We start from the raw sequence: 13,660 nt of genomic DNA on the forward strand, positions 1-13,660 counted from the left end.
TGCACAGTGGTACCTCGGATTACATACACTTCAGGTTACATACTCTGCTAACCCAGAAATAGTACCTCGGGTTAAGAACTTTGCTTCAGGATGAGAACAGAAATTGCATGGCGGCAGCGGGAGGCCCCATTAGCTAAAGTGGTACCTCAGGTTAAGAACAGTTTCAGGTTAAGAACGGACCTCCAGAACGAATTAAGTTCTTAACCCGAGGTACGTTACCAGATGTCCCTGTTTCCCAGGGACAGTCCCTGGATTTACAAATCAGTCCCCTGACAAAATCCATTGAAGCTGAAAAGTGTCCCTGGATTCATTGAAAAAAATCTGGTAACCTTAGCATAGTAGGCACCAGGTGGGCTTCCCTGAGGAGGGCATGCCAAAGGCAGGGGGGAAAGCCCCTGTCTCTCCTCCGGAGGGAGGTTTTCCATAAGCCCCAGGTGAAAACCAGCACATGATTGAATAATGTGGTTTCCCCCACTGCTTCTAGTTAGGTGCTAATCAGGAGTGAGAGAAGAATTGCTATCTCCATGTTGAGCCACGCATGGGAATAAGAAATAAGGACCATTTGGAGTGTCAGATGATAGCAGATGAATTATTAGCAAGAGTTCCTGTCTTATAGTGTTACTTCTGACTGAGGAGTGTGAGCGAAAAACAACATCTCAACATTATCCTGCTATACATAGAAATTGGAAACAAACGTGAAAAGAAATAGGGTGTAGTTTTTGTCTTTGGTAGGAGGAAATTGTCATTTACCAGGACTACTTTCAATTTTATTAGGTGACCCTCAGGGTCCCATCCAACAGTACAGTTTTCAAAATATATAAAGAGAAATGGCTATGGATATGTCTTTGTAATGTCTGAAAGTCCATAGCTGGGTTGTCCCCTTTGTTATGGGCAGTCTTAATAACTACAGAATAGGCCAAACTCAGAAGATGAAGCTTTTCTTGGATGGAGGTGTGGTGATACAGGAAAGTTGTACCACCGGCAGATTGCTGTCTGCCATGCAACTGCTCAAAGCAGGTGAACCTCTGCCCATAAAAAAGTGAGACGGGTGGGTGGCAAATGTGTGAATTGTAAGGAAGGATCTAGAAGCTTTACCAGCATTTGTTATTGGTAAATAACATTCTAGAATTCTGACACTTTTGCAAGTGATGAGTCAGACTTGGTTACGCACTATACCTTTAAAGCACATTCTTTACCTCAGAGAATTCTGGGCTCTGTAGTTTGTTAAGGGGTGCTGGGAACTCTAACTCTGTGTGGGGTGCCCAGAATTCTCTGAGGGGCAAAATGTGGTCTAAAGGTGTTTGCAGCCCAATATGCCTTAACTGACATATTGGTCAGATCAGTGGTCTGATCACATTAAATTAAACGGTCAACATTACTACAACCATGGATATCATATAATAATAATAATGGGCTGTGACACTTCAAACAGTGGTTATCTCTCCCCCCCCCTTCTTTAATCAGCTCGCCTGGGCTGCCTCCTGTTCCTCATGCTGCAGTTGGCATGGCTGCCTAGTGGTGGCCATGCACACTGCAGAGCATGATAGCACCTTACGTTTTTATGCATATAGAAAGACAGTGAAATCCTACCATACAGTAAGACGTTCTGTCTAGCAAGCATGTTTAGGATTACAGCCTCAATCCTTTTTGTGTAACAAATTTTGTCACTGTTGAATGTAACCGTAAATGCTATTTTCATCCCATCCCAGCTGTGAAAACACACATCTGGGTCTAGTCTTGGCACAAGCATGCAAAAGAATGCAGTGATACTGTGCCACTTCAGGTTGCAGGTGCAGGGGCTGACATAAAAAAAAAAATTAAAAATCCACGCAAGTTACAACAATCCTGTGTATGTTTATTTGGAAGCAAATCTTGTTGATTTTAATGCAACTTACTTTCAAGTGAATGTGAACAGAATTGCAGGCTCGGCCTATTCTGAACCTGTTGTTTATTCACACCACTTTATCTTCAGCATAACCCAATTCACTTGTATATACAATGCTCACCTAAATACGAGAGGAGCTGATGCTAAGAATCTGGGGCCCTGATCCATAGCTCTCACCTAAAATGTGATGTGTGTGTGTAACCTTTATGGACAACTCTAAAAAGCCTCAGTTTAAATTTATGTGGTGAAAATATGGGAATGAAATTCGCCATTAACGTGTTTCTTTGGTGTGGAATTTAGAAATGGAAGTAACAAGGGCTAATTGTATACGTTTTTACGTAGCTTTAGGAGTAATGATTCTTTAAGAATAGAACCACCACCACATCTTAGCACTTCCATTTTCTTCACAACTAATTTTCTAATCAGAAACACAGTGCTATTGACATTTACAGTGAGTTCCGAGGGACCTGTCTCCTTTGAGGTGCTTCCAGTGGCCATGTTGAGGTATTAATATCATTAGGGTTGGTGCTATTTGCCAAAACATGTAACTTCTGTCTGTAAACAGGAAGTGTGCCAAATATATATTCAAGGAGCATATTTAAAGCCCACTCTTTAATATCTCTTGATATATGACACCCCTTTGATAGTCATTATCCAAATGTACAGTCTTGTTTCTTCAGCGTCTTGATTTTTCAATATCAGAAAGTTAAATTTGTATTCTTGGCCAGATTAATTCAACTCTAGAGTAAGAAGAGTTCTTGACCTTTTAGATGCCAAGGCACAATTAATTATTTTGCCTATGGCACCTCAAGCAGCATCCAAGCAGCAGCAGTGGGATGTTTTCTCACCGTTGCCATAAAAAGGTATGTCCTCTGTAGGAACAACATAAAGGTTCACACTGTTGCTCACAGATACTGGGCTGGTCAGTGGTGGGGAAGGTTGTGGGTGTGGATTAAAAGAAGACCCCTCTCTTTGCTGAATGAAGACACACATGACTGACTTAAAAGTAAACACCATGGCTCGGTTGCTACTGTACCGCCAGCCCAAGGATTTAGGATTACCTGGCCATCTCACATGGAATAGCTTATCCAAAAGTTACTACAGGTACATAGAGTCCTATCTGTGAGGAAGTGATTTTCAGTAGCAAACATTACCTTTGCATTAACATTTAAATATTCTAATAATCATGCCATTTGAGCATCACATAATACAAATTTGGAATTTAGGGTGGATATGGGTGTGAATGCGACTTGTGCTGTATCTTCTAACACTCATCACTTTGGTGATTCAGCCCATCAGCTGAGTTTTTAAAATACAGAAATTTCTCCTTATTTCCCCCTTATTGGGAGCAGTAGTTTTGTGTTTAATAATACAAATTTGGGCATGGCAGGAACCGAGTCAAGAACTTTTAGTATTAAGAAGAATATGAATCGCTATTTAGTCCAGGACACTGAATCAGGACCCTACATGTATAAAGCAATCCTGGTAAGATCCCTGTCCAGCCTTGTCTTAAATCTTCCTCATTGGAGGGTAATATCATGCCAGCACTTTTTTGAGCTTGTTGCTTCATGCATATTCTGAATAGATATGCAAAACTCTTCTTAATGATGTACTTTTTGACATTCAAAAACCACAAGTATTCAAGCAGCACTGAAGCAAAAAAACTTATACAATCAATTTAGTTAACTGGCATGTATGTTTTACAGGCAGAGGCCATGGAATCACAGAATTATAGCTACTTCCTATGGTGTCCAACCCTAGGAGGGATTCATTAAGGTAGGGAAATCCTCTTTGCCAGGGGTAGCCAATGTGGTGCCTTCCAGATGTTGCTGGAATACAACTCCAGTCATCCCTAACCATTGCCCTTGTTGGCTGGGTCTGATGGGAATTTCCATCCAAAAACATCTGGAGGGCACCACATAACCCACTTTTGTCTAGCACAACCACCTGCCACTTAAGCATAGATTTATAGGAAATTCCATTATTTAACCCATCAGGATAGTAAGTTTAGGCAATGGTTATGCTCTTGTAGGACCAGGAAGACTTAATGGTCTAATGAATCCCTTCCAACTTTATACTTCCGTCTAACAGGAGAGAAATCGCTTCCAGCCCTCAGAGACCACTTGGACCAGCCTTGGGTATAGTGGCAGGTCAATAGATCTTACCCACGTAGGACTTCCTTTTCTGATCATTAACACTCATCCTCTTCGTGTCTCACAGATGCAAAGTAGAGAGAAATTGTGTCTGTCATTTGTCCTTGTGCAAAGCAATGCAGCAGTATGTATGGTATTGATGCTGTTATCAATTGTAAATCTAACACTATATAAGACTTTAATTGCAGATTCTTTGGTTGTGTGAGCATACCTGCTATCAGGCCTTAGCATAATGGGGGTTTGAGGGTTGAAGATACATGGTTTGTTTTAATAAACTTTTCTTTTTCCTCTTTTTTGATACAAATAGGAGTTTCACGCTACTGTGAGTTGTCTGTCAAAGCAATTTATCTGTTTACCTTCTCTCCTTATACCACTTGTAGTGTTCATTCAGCGACGACCTGGTTGAGTAGTAATTGTGAAAGCCATTGAACAAAATGGTCAAAATATGCAAAAATTCATATATACCATGGCATGCACATGCACAGTCACACATCAGCACTTAGCACATTGTATGACTCTATGCAAGACAATGCTCATTTGTCTTCTGCTTTCTCCTTTTATATTTCCCTGTTTAAGAATTGTTAGATCCAACCGAGCAAAAGTTAGTTCCAGTATAGCAGTGCAATTCTATCTACACTTGTATGGGAACAAGACCCACTGTATTGTCTACACAAAGGTAAGATTGACTGAAGTATGGGTATTTATTCACTCAGAAGTAATTGTGCATAAGACTGTGGTCTTAGTCACGACTAACTTAACAGTGCAATCCAATATATGTGCATTCAAACCATTTCTGCCATACTTTCAATGTCTGCTTGTCTGAATATCCTGAAATGCTGGTGAGCTTTTTACAGGATTTGTGCCCATTGCTCTTACTGTGCTGTACATGCTACTTATTATTAACAGTCTACACTACTCTGCAGTCCCCTCATTCCAGACATTTTATTTCATGCACTGCAATCTGTGGCCCTACTCAAAGTCGCCACAGGATGGCAGAGCTGAGCCAGGAGTCGAGATGGGCATGCAGGCAGCCCTCTGAGCTTCAGCCTAAGACCTGGAGGAGGAGGACCTGTCCTTCGCAGAACTTTGGACAAAGTAAGAGTCCTTAAACACTCCTGTGAAAGAAACATGTATGCCAACACTATTTTATCAGCCTAGAGCAATACCCCTATAGGCCACAATCCAGAATCTGATATTTGGTTCAGCTATAACCTCCGCAGTAGAGAGCATTTGTACGATGTCAGACCTTGCTCTTCCAGAGTCCTACATTGCACAGGGAAGCTCTTCACTGCAGACAATGGAGGCTGCTTTATTGGGGCAAATGGAGCACAGCCCCCAAAACTGTTTTCCCTCACAGCCCCCACCTGCCTCCCTTCCGAATTACAACCAGTCACACGTTAGTTCTGTCTGTCATTGAATACGTTTTTAGAAGGTAGGGTGGAGGAGCAAGTCCACTGTCAGGGATTGCTGTCATTGGACTCCCTGCTTATAGGAGCCTCCCAAAACTCCTGCTGCGTGCTGGTGGCAGCAGCTGTTGCCCTTCTGCATGGGGCCAGCACCAACTCCCCCACCTGTTCTTTCCTTCTGTATCTGACAGCAGTGGCAAAAAAGAGGATCAGCTACTGCCGCCCCCAGCATCTGGAGCATCCCTACAGGCTCTCTCTTGGTCTAATGCAGGGTTTCCCAAACTTGGGTCTCCAGCTGTCTTTGAACTACAGTTCCCATAATCCCTGACCACTATTCCTGCTAGCTAGGGATGATAGGAGTTGTAGTCCAAAAACAGCTGGAGACCCAGGTTTGAAAAACCCTGGTCTAATGTGATGGCCCTGGACAGCCACTGCTGCCCCTTCTTGCCACCAGCATTTGCTACAGAGGGAGGGAAGCAGTAAGTGAGCAGAAGTGACCAAGTGGTAACAGTGGCAAGCAGGAGCAGCTTGACGTTATCCTACAGGAAGGCTCAGTATGTTGTTTCAGACGTCCATTCTGACAATGTTGCTCTTTCAGCATACAGTATTAGAGGAGAGATCTGGTTTTCTATGAAAGTTGATTACAGTGGTACCTTGGTTTAAGAACAGCTTAGTTTATGAACAACTTGGATTAAGAATGCTGCTAACCCGGAAGTAGGTGTTTTGGGTTGTGAACTTTGCCTTTGAAGCAGAACATGTTTCCCTTCCTGTTGCGTGTGTTCCATTTGTAAATTGAGTCCACCGCTGCTGTGGGAAAGCACACCTTGGTTTAAGAACGGACTTCCAGAATGGATTAAATTCGTAAACCAAGGTACCACTTTACTTCCCATTTTTGCTTTCCATGGATGTTTGCTTTCCTGAACTTTGGGTGTCTGGGGGAGAGGTGAACGGCTCCTACACTGCTTGCATCCCTGCTTGCAGCCTCCAGAGCACCTCCTCTGATACCTCACACCCCTACCAAAGAAGCCGAACCCTCTCAAACCCCCATACCAGGTTCCAGAGAAAGGCCAGACTGGGGACAACTTAGATTGGCATGTGAAGGTGACCTGTTGTCTAGGCATCCCTTGCTGAGTCCTGATGTGAGGGTGGGGTGGCTTGGGTGGGACTAAGGGAAATCTGCAATCTGCAGTACACACTTTCCTGATACGACTCACTCATTGTTGCTTTCTTTGGAACAGAAATTAGGTGTATGTGATCAGCAGAGCTCTGACACCAAACCCACATAGATGTACATGTGTGTTCTGCTAACACAATTTTGCCTATTCTTCTAAAGGACAGGGCAGGCAGAGGGAAGGAGACTCCTCTTCCTCTGCCCCCACCCTTTGAGATGCAGGTGGGCAGCCTGCACCTTTAGGGCCATATGCACTCACAGCCCAAATTTGTACTACACTTGGCCTAATTTCATGTGAGGGGTAGGCAGAGGTGTACATAGGGGCTGACCAGGTTGGGCCCCACCAAGGGCACAGGACTGGTGTGTGTGCATACAAAAATTGTGCCTCTCCACTCTGGCTCGGAGTGGCTGCCTGTCTGTGTGCTCCCTGAGCTGCTCTGGGTGGCCAGGCAAGGCATGCAAGCTCCTCTGGGTGCATCGTCTGAGGAATTCTGTCACTGGTGTGGGCCATCGCTGCAGCCCTAAGGGGCTCCCTCCCCAGTCATCAGGCAGCAGGAAGGCAGGCAGGCAGACTAGAGGAGGAGAGACGTAGCCAAGCCAATGGTGATGGAGGAAATCACTGGTGAAATGCAAAAGGCAACAAAAAGCAAACTTTTTGGGTTTCTGGTTTACAGTCTCTTTGGAGGTGCCAACATTGCTCCTTGCCAAGGGAGCAAGGGACTGGGGTGGGGTGCGGCGCTGATCTTCTTGCCAAGGGTGCAAGGGAGCCAAGGTACGCCTCTGGTGGCAGGGAGAGGAATGGAGGTGACCCCACCCCTATTTGAATCTGTCCCCACCCATCCATGCAGCCCTCAAGAGCAAAAAGGCTGCCCTTCCCCCTGCTTTAGGAGATGTGGAGAGGACGAGGGATGGCCAGAGCGAAGGAGGATACTTTACTCACTGACCTGGCCTTGAAACATATGGGGGAAGAAAGCACCACAGTGAAGGTGGGAGCAGAGCAGCTTAAGAAGTCTCCTTCTGCGCTCTCTGTCCCTCCCTCCACCATAATAGGCATCTGCTGGATCTTTCCTAATAATGAGGATAAACCCAAAGGTCTAGCAATGTTCCTTTTGCCCTTTTCTGTTAATGATCATATTCTCACTGGGCGCCAACTGAAGGTACTTTGTCCTGGGATTTGTAGAGGAGGCTGAACCTGCAGGCAGGTGGAATTTTCACCTGCTGTACATGGTAAACATAGAGGAAATATTCGTCACACTCCAGGAGCTCCTCGGGTGTGTTTTTATATCAAGTTGTTTTAATAGAAGCATTTTATTCCAAGTCAGGTCAGTGGCAATTAAATAGATATGTTTTGTAGTGAGCTGCATCACAGAGTGGTTTGATTTGAGATGTAACTGACACGACAGGGTATTAGAAATTAGTGGAGTTTCCGGTCAGGCGAATGTGTCACATTAAATCAGTCAGAGCTTTATTGTCCAACAGGTGGTGCTAGAAAGCAAGCCATCTAGCACCGCCCTTCAGAAAAAACTGAATTTAAAGGTTATGGATAAGCAAATATTAGCCACCAGAGGACTGTCTACTAATGTTCAAAATTTTAAAGAGAAGCTGGAAATAGTTTATGCAGTGCTTTAAATAAAAAGAATCAACCAAGTGTGCTGGGTCAAGGCTGTTTTCAAATGGTTACTTGGGATTTTCTGTTATAAGGAAAGGCTGCATATTTCTTCATCGGTTGCTTGAAAACTGTCGTTTCCATTGAGAAAGGAAATATCTGTTCATATGAGGGTTCCTTGACTAAACAGCGTGAGGGTGCCTGAAGGGAAGCTGCAGAACAGAGCCAAATTGAAAAAGAATCCAGCTAAATCAGCTCTATCATCTGTTTGCCTGCTGGGTCTCAGACAAAGCCTTGGAAACTTAAATCCCCAAAGTTGAAGCAATAAACTATAGCATTTGATCAATTTATTCAGTGGCAAATGCCACTAATGCAACTCCTTCAGGTACCAATGGAAAGGACTCTGGAACATAGCACCCAGGGAGAGGGGGAGATGGATTGAGAGTCTAGGCTGAATGTCCAAGAAAAATGTTCTGAAAAATGTAAATGGCTACAGTGCCGGGCATTTTATTCATCAAGATGGTTCTTAGGCTTGGAGACTAGATTCCCAGCACTAATCCTTGGAACGGCAACTATCTCAGGAGGTGACCTTATCCCCATGAGGCTGTCCGGGCCTCAGTTATGAGGATAAGAATATTCAGCTACCTCACTGGGGTATTGTGAGGATAAGGAGTCTCAAATGTGGTAAAGAACAGGGCCATATAAGTAAGAAGACATATGAGCAGAGCACAGGGCTAGAACACAGGAACCAAGCATTATTGTTTTAGGACTGGGTACATCTAAGGAAAGGGAGTGCAATTGCCTCCCACCCCTGTTATTTGTAAGTTGGGAGGGGGGCTTTCTCACATCTAGTTTTGTTGGAGAGTGGTTATTTAGACCTTTGTCCAAATGTATTTAGATATTTGATACAAGTGTTCAGAGATTACAGGGACCGTATGCTTCAGAAATGGAATACTCTTTCAGAAGTGACTGAGTGATAAAGAGCATGGGCTATGAATTGGTAAATTGCCCATGAACTCACTAGGTGGTCTCGCATCCTCAGTCCCCACACATCAGGGTAAAAATACTGACTTTTGTTACAAGGTTGTCCTAAGAATTCCTGAGACAGTGTATATACTTTCAACTAAAAGGCTACATCTTATGAGGCAATAATGCAAAATGTTTGTTTAGTAATTCAAGAGGTTTCTCCTCTCATACTGTATTCCAGTTAAATTGGAATATTCATTTTTTGTGCGCTAGCTAATTAGGTATAAAAGCAGGGAGCTCTGGTGCCAGTCACAGAAGGTCCACCTCTGCCGCTAGAGTGACACTCTTTGAGTTAGAAAAGTGCTTTCATGTCTGAAGAAGAGGGTCATGCAGGGCTGTTGTGAGGGCTGAAATTACAGTATTCCATCTTTCAGATGATAAATACACCATTAAGCATATTTATGTAAAGGAAAATTAACCGGAGCCACTAGAGTTGAAAATTCTATTTTCTCCTAATGAATTGGATACATGCAGCTTTGAAACTAATGTAAATTACTTCAGCAGAAAATACATTCTTCTTCATAGCTCAGTGTACAAGAAATCCACCATCTATTATAATTGGAAAAAAATGCCACAGATGGTCTCGTTGGAGCCCTGTCTCCTCTCGGTTCAGTTTTGAGACTTTTTGTTTTTCAAATGTCTAGTATCACTGTTTAGGCGATGCAGATATAATGCTCCCTTGGATTTTACTCTGGCACCCCTGTGGCTTGCTTTTTAGGTGTCAAAGAATCAGACCTAACAACACTTTGGTACTGATTAGTGTGCTATTTCAGGATTAGTCATGGAGGACTCTGTGAGACTGAACTCCTAATCATTCTTACTTGCTGGAAGTGGGCCCCACTGAAGGCAGTGGCACTTACTTGCGAGGAAACATGCAGCAATAGTATTGCAAAGTAAGCCACATTTACCAGCTTAAAATGATTAAGAGTTCCCTAGACGGACCGGGTGGTTCAAATAGAGAGCTACAGTATCAGAATTCTTGCCCACCCTTACAGCATTTTTCACTGTTTAACTTGCCATATTAGGCTTCATTTCTTAAGCAGAGTTTCCTAAATTGGTACTGTGATCAATCAAAGGGCTTGTAGGTGGCGAGATGACGCTCTACTTAGTCACTCAGGGAATCTATCCAGCTGGGTCTGTCCCTCTGGCTTCATTCCACAGGCAGACGGCTTCCTTGCGGATCACACTTTGAGGTAAAAACCTGGGCAAAATAGTGACTGCATTGCATAACATTTAATGCCAGCCTGCAACAACTAAACGGTGGCATGCATCAACTTTGAAAAAGTAAAAACACTCAAAAGGATTTTCATGTCACTGCAATTTGCAAATCATGAACCACAGAGATGAAAGTTGTAGTCACTGAAACATGTCAGCTTCTCTTTTAATCTCACATCCAAGTTTGAGTCTGACCCAATTTTAAAGCTTAAAGGAAATGAACTGGGTTGCTATTTTTCTTTCACATCAACAATAAGCAAAGCAATATTTCCAGAATGAATGGCTAGTCAGCTGATAACTATATATATAGATATATACAATAATAATAATTTCAGAATAAAAATTGCACACTAATTAACCCTTATTAAAAAGGAGGGAGATGTGCTTAATTTAATTAATTGCAAATCTGCTGTGAATTTTGTTTATACGATTTTTGATTTATCTGACAAGGTAAGCACAGACAAATTTAACTGAGAAAGCTCTGATTCGGGCCAAATTGAAATAGATTAGACACCAGAATCAAAAAACAAAAACACTGCCATAGGTTTTTGTTTTCTAACATGCCAAGTTCAGCTACTGAAATAAATATTTGCTGTGCCTTTAAAAAAAAAATACATACAAGCTGTAAGTATTTCAGAAAAAAATGCCCAGTTTCTTTTCCAGCTCAGCTTCATTAAAGTATTCAAGCCATAAGTAAGACCAGCCAAAAATACTCTTCCAGATTTGAATAAGATAATGCACCGGTTTTTTCTAGCTCCAGTGACCACATAAGTCCATCCATTTACCTTGATGCTGGAGAGATCAATTGCTGCTTCTTTGGGTTTTGCTGGTTCTGGTGCTGGTGCTGGGGCAGGTGCAGCGGCAGGTGCAGCTGCTTTCTTGGCATCTTTCTTTGGTGCCATTTTCTTTTCTTTCTTTTTTAAGTTAAAAGGTGCCCCAAAAAACCCTTATAAGAGATTCCTGGATGAGGAGCAGCAGATGGTGAGGATGATCTACAGCCCGGTGCCTTGGAGGTAGACCCAGTGTGTTGAACACCATAAGGGCATATATATATTTCACTTAGTGCCTAATACAATCTTGACACTTGCAGCTGGATTGGACAGTTTGCTAGTCAAGGGGGATGTCATCCGAGTCAGGCTATAAATGGAATCTAAGGGGGTCAGACCTTCATCAGATTCAAGGGGACTTCTGTGCCCTTTTTTAAAGCCTCCCGAACATTTTTGCAATAGATGAAAAGGAGGGAAGAATATGACAAAGCCAGTTTCAGGTCTCTCGTTGACATTCGTTCAAGTGTAAGATTGACTGACACTTTTTTTCTTGGTAGAATTACAGTTCTGCTAAAGTTGTAAATCTTATTTTCCATCACTGTATGTCATTATGGGGGGATTGAATTTCCATCTGGAATTTTGACTTTAAGGGTTGGGAAATGATCACCAGTTTCCATCTCCCCCTCCCCCCTCCCCTCTTTCCTCCAGATCATGTCCCCTCCTCTCTCCTTTACTCCTCCTCCATTTCCTTCCTTTGCAAGATGAAAATGTTGATCCAGCAAAGAGTATGGGGGGGGGTGTTTAAAAATAAAGGCAGGCGTATATGGAAAACCCATCCTTCTTTAGCCTCTCTCTCCCCTCTCTCATTCTCTCCAGTCCAAGATTCTTCCATCTGTTCTTATTACTCTTTTAATAAAGCTCAGAATCTACAATAAAGCTACTCTGAAAAGCCAGAAGCTCTCCGCTTAATCCAATTTCATGTATTGTTGGCTGACACAACCAAGCCCACTTTATAAAGGAGACAGACATGCCACCTAATGTATTTTCCCAGAAAGACAGGAGACTCCCTTCCCTCACAGCATTTATAAAACCAAAATAGCTATCAATCAAGGACAGCAGTTGTGTTTATTGTTTCTAATTTAATTGCCAGTCTTCTGTCACGTATTTAGCTCTCTTCACTTCCAGCCTCACAGAGACCTTTCTCCTTCTCATGCTCTCCCGTTCCTTTCCTGAGCAGACAAGTGTTCAAGCTCTTATTAATCACTTCTGTGTTACTCAGAAGGGCTCTGCTCTCATTGTTAATTAAACCCATATTCGGTTACTATACTCTTAGATCCGAAGGATTTCTGACCTCTGCAGCCATCTCAACTGTTGCTTTGTTCAGCTTACTGTGTTGAAAATCATTTAGATAGATTTCAGGATCCTGGTATCTTTCCAATAATAAGCACAAAGCTACCAATAAAAATCATTTATATCCTTGCAGATTACAAGTTGGGTTGTATTAAATGCAGAAAACAACCAAGATTCAAGTTAGTTACTTTCCATATTAATTACTGAACTTCCCCTCCCGCAGTAGTTTGGTCTTCTTGAAAGTGTGATCACCTGTTTATCTGCCTCAGAGGGGTTTACCACACATTAGAAGCAGATGTGGCAAAATGATCAATTATTTGGACTCATGGTAACCTTAAAACATACCCACACTCTTCAGGGGGGGATGTATCTATATTTTAAGGAAGAGAACGGCTGGGAAATGGTCTGACATGGCTGCCAGCTGTATTTCTGACTGTCTACTTAAAATATTGTCCACCCATGACTGGAACCGCCTATATGGAGTGCAAAAGGTCTTCATTTAATTTTGTTTTCTAGTTTTTGGTCACAATTAGGCCACATAATGTAGCCTAACATGGGGTCACACACACAAAACCTATTTGGTTTGTATCCAATGCTGCTGTTATGTTTGCAAAACAAGACTTCTTCTTGGACAATGGTACTGAGCCTTCTCTTTCCCGCAGCCCCCAACCCCTTCCAGGGTGTTGGAAGACCCTTTGGGCACACACAGGGAGATAAGAGGAAGGGGAAGTATCCTGCTCCATGAGTTTAACTCTGCTCATGCAGTGTTAGATGCAACCCTTTCTGATGTTTTTATTATTTTTTTTCTATCTTGCCCTTCCTTCCAAAGGAGCCAGGATTGCAGGAGGACTGTGCTAAACACTGCATTTGTCCCTGGTTTATTAAAGCTCTGTACATTTGCATAACATTTAGTTCACATTACTGTGAATCTACACCTTGCAGAACTGTAGTTTATAATTTGCGGCAAGCCAGTATTCTTCATAATGACTAAGGGTGATATTCAACTACATTTTTGCACAACTTGAGGGGGATTCTGATCTCTCCTTCCACCCCCCCCCCATGCCCAGTGCTATACCCAAAA

General features: G+C 42.8%; 1 protein-coding gene across 1 annotated transcript in view; it reads right to left on the reverse strand.

Moving 5' to 3' along the window:
* Positions 1-11,707, reverse strand: part of MYL1 (myosin light chain 1) — a 28,173-nt gene extending 16,466 nt beyond the window's left edge. The window contains exon 1 of the mRNA XM_083573260.1: positions 11,248-11,707. Coding sequence (XP_083429386.1) covers positions 11,248-11,364 — 117 coding nt within the window. The 5' untranslated portion in view covers positions 11,365-11,707. The remainder of the gene's footprint in view (positions 1-11,247) is intronic.
* Between the last annotated feature and the right edge of the window lie 1,953 nt (positions 11,708-13,660).

Source organism: Podarcis filfolensis (genome assembly GCF_964270895.1).
Source record: "Podarcis filfolensis genome assembly, chromosome: 1".
NCBI classification, from domain to species: Eukaryota; Metazoa; Chordata; class Lepidosauria; order Squamata; family Lacertidae; genus Podarcis; species Podarcis filfolensis.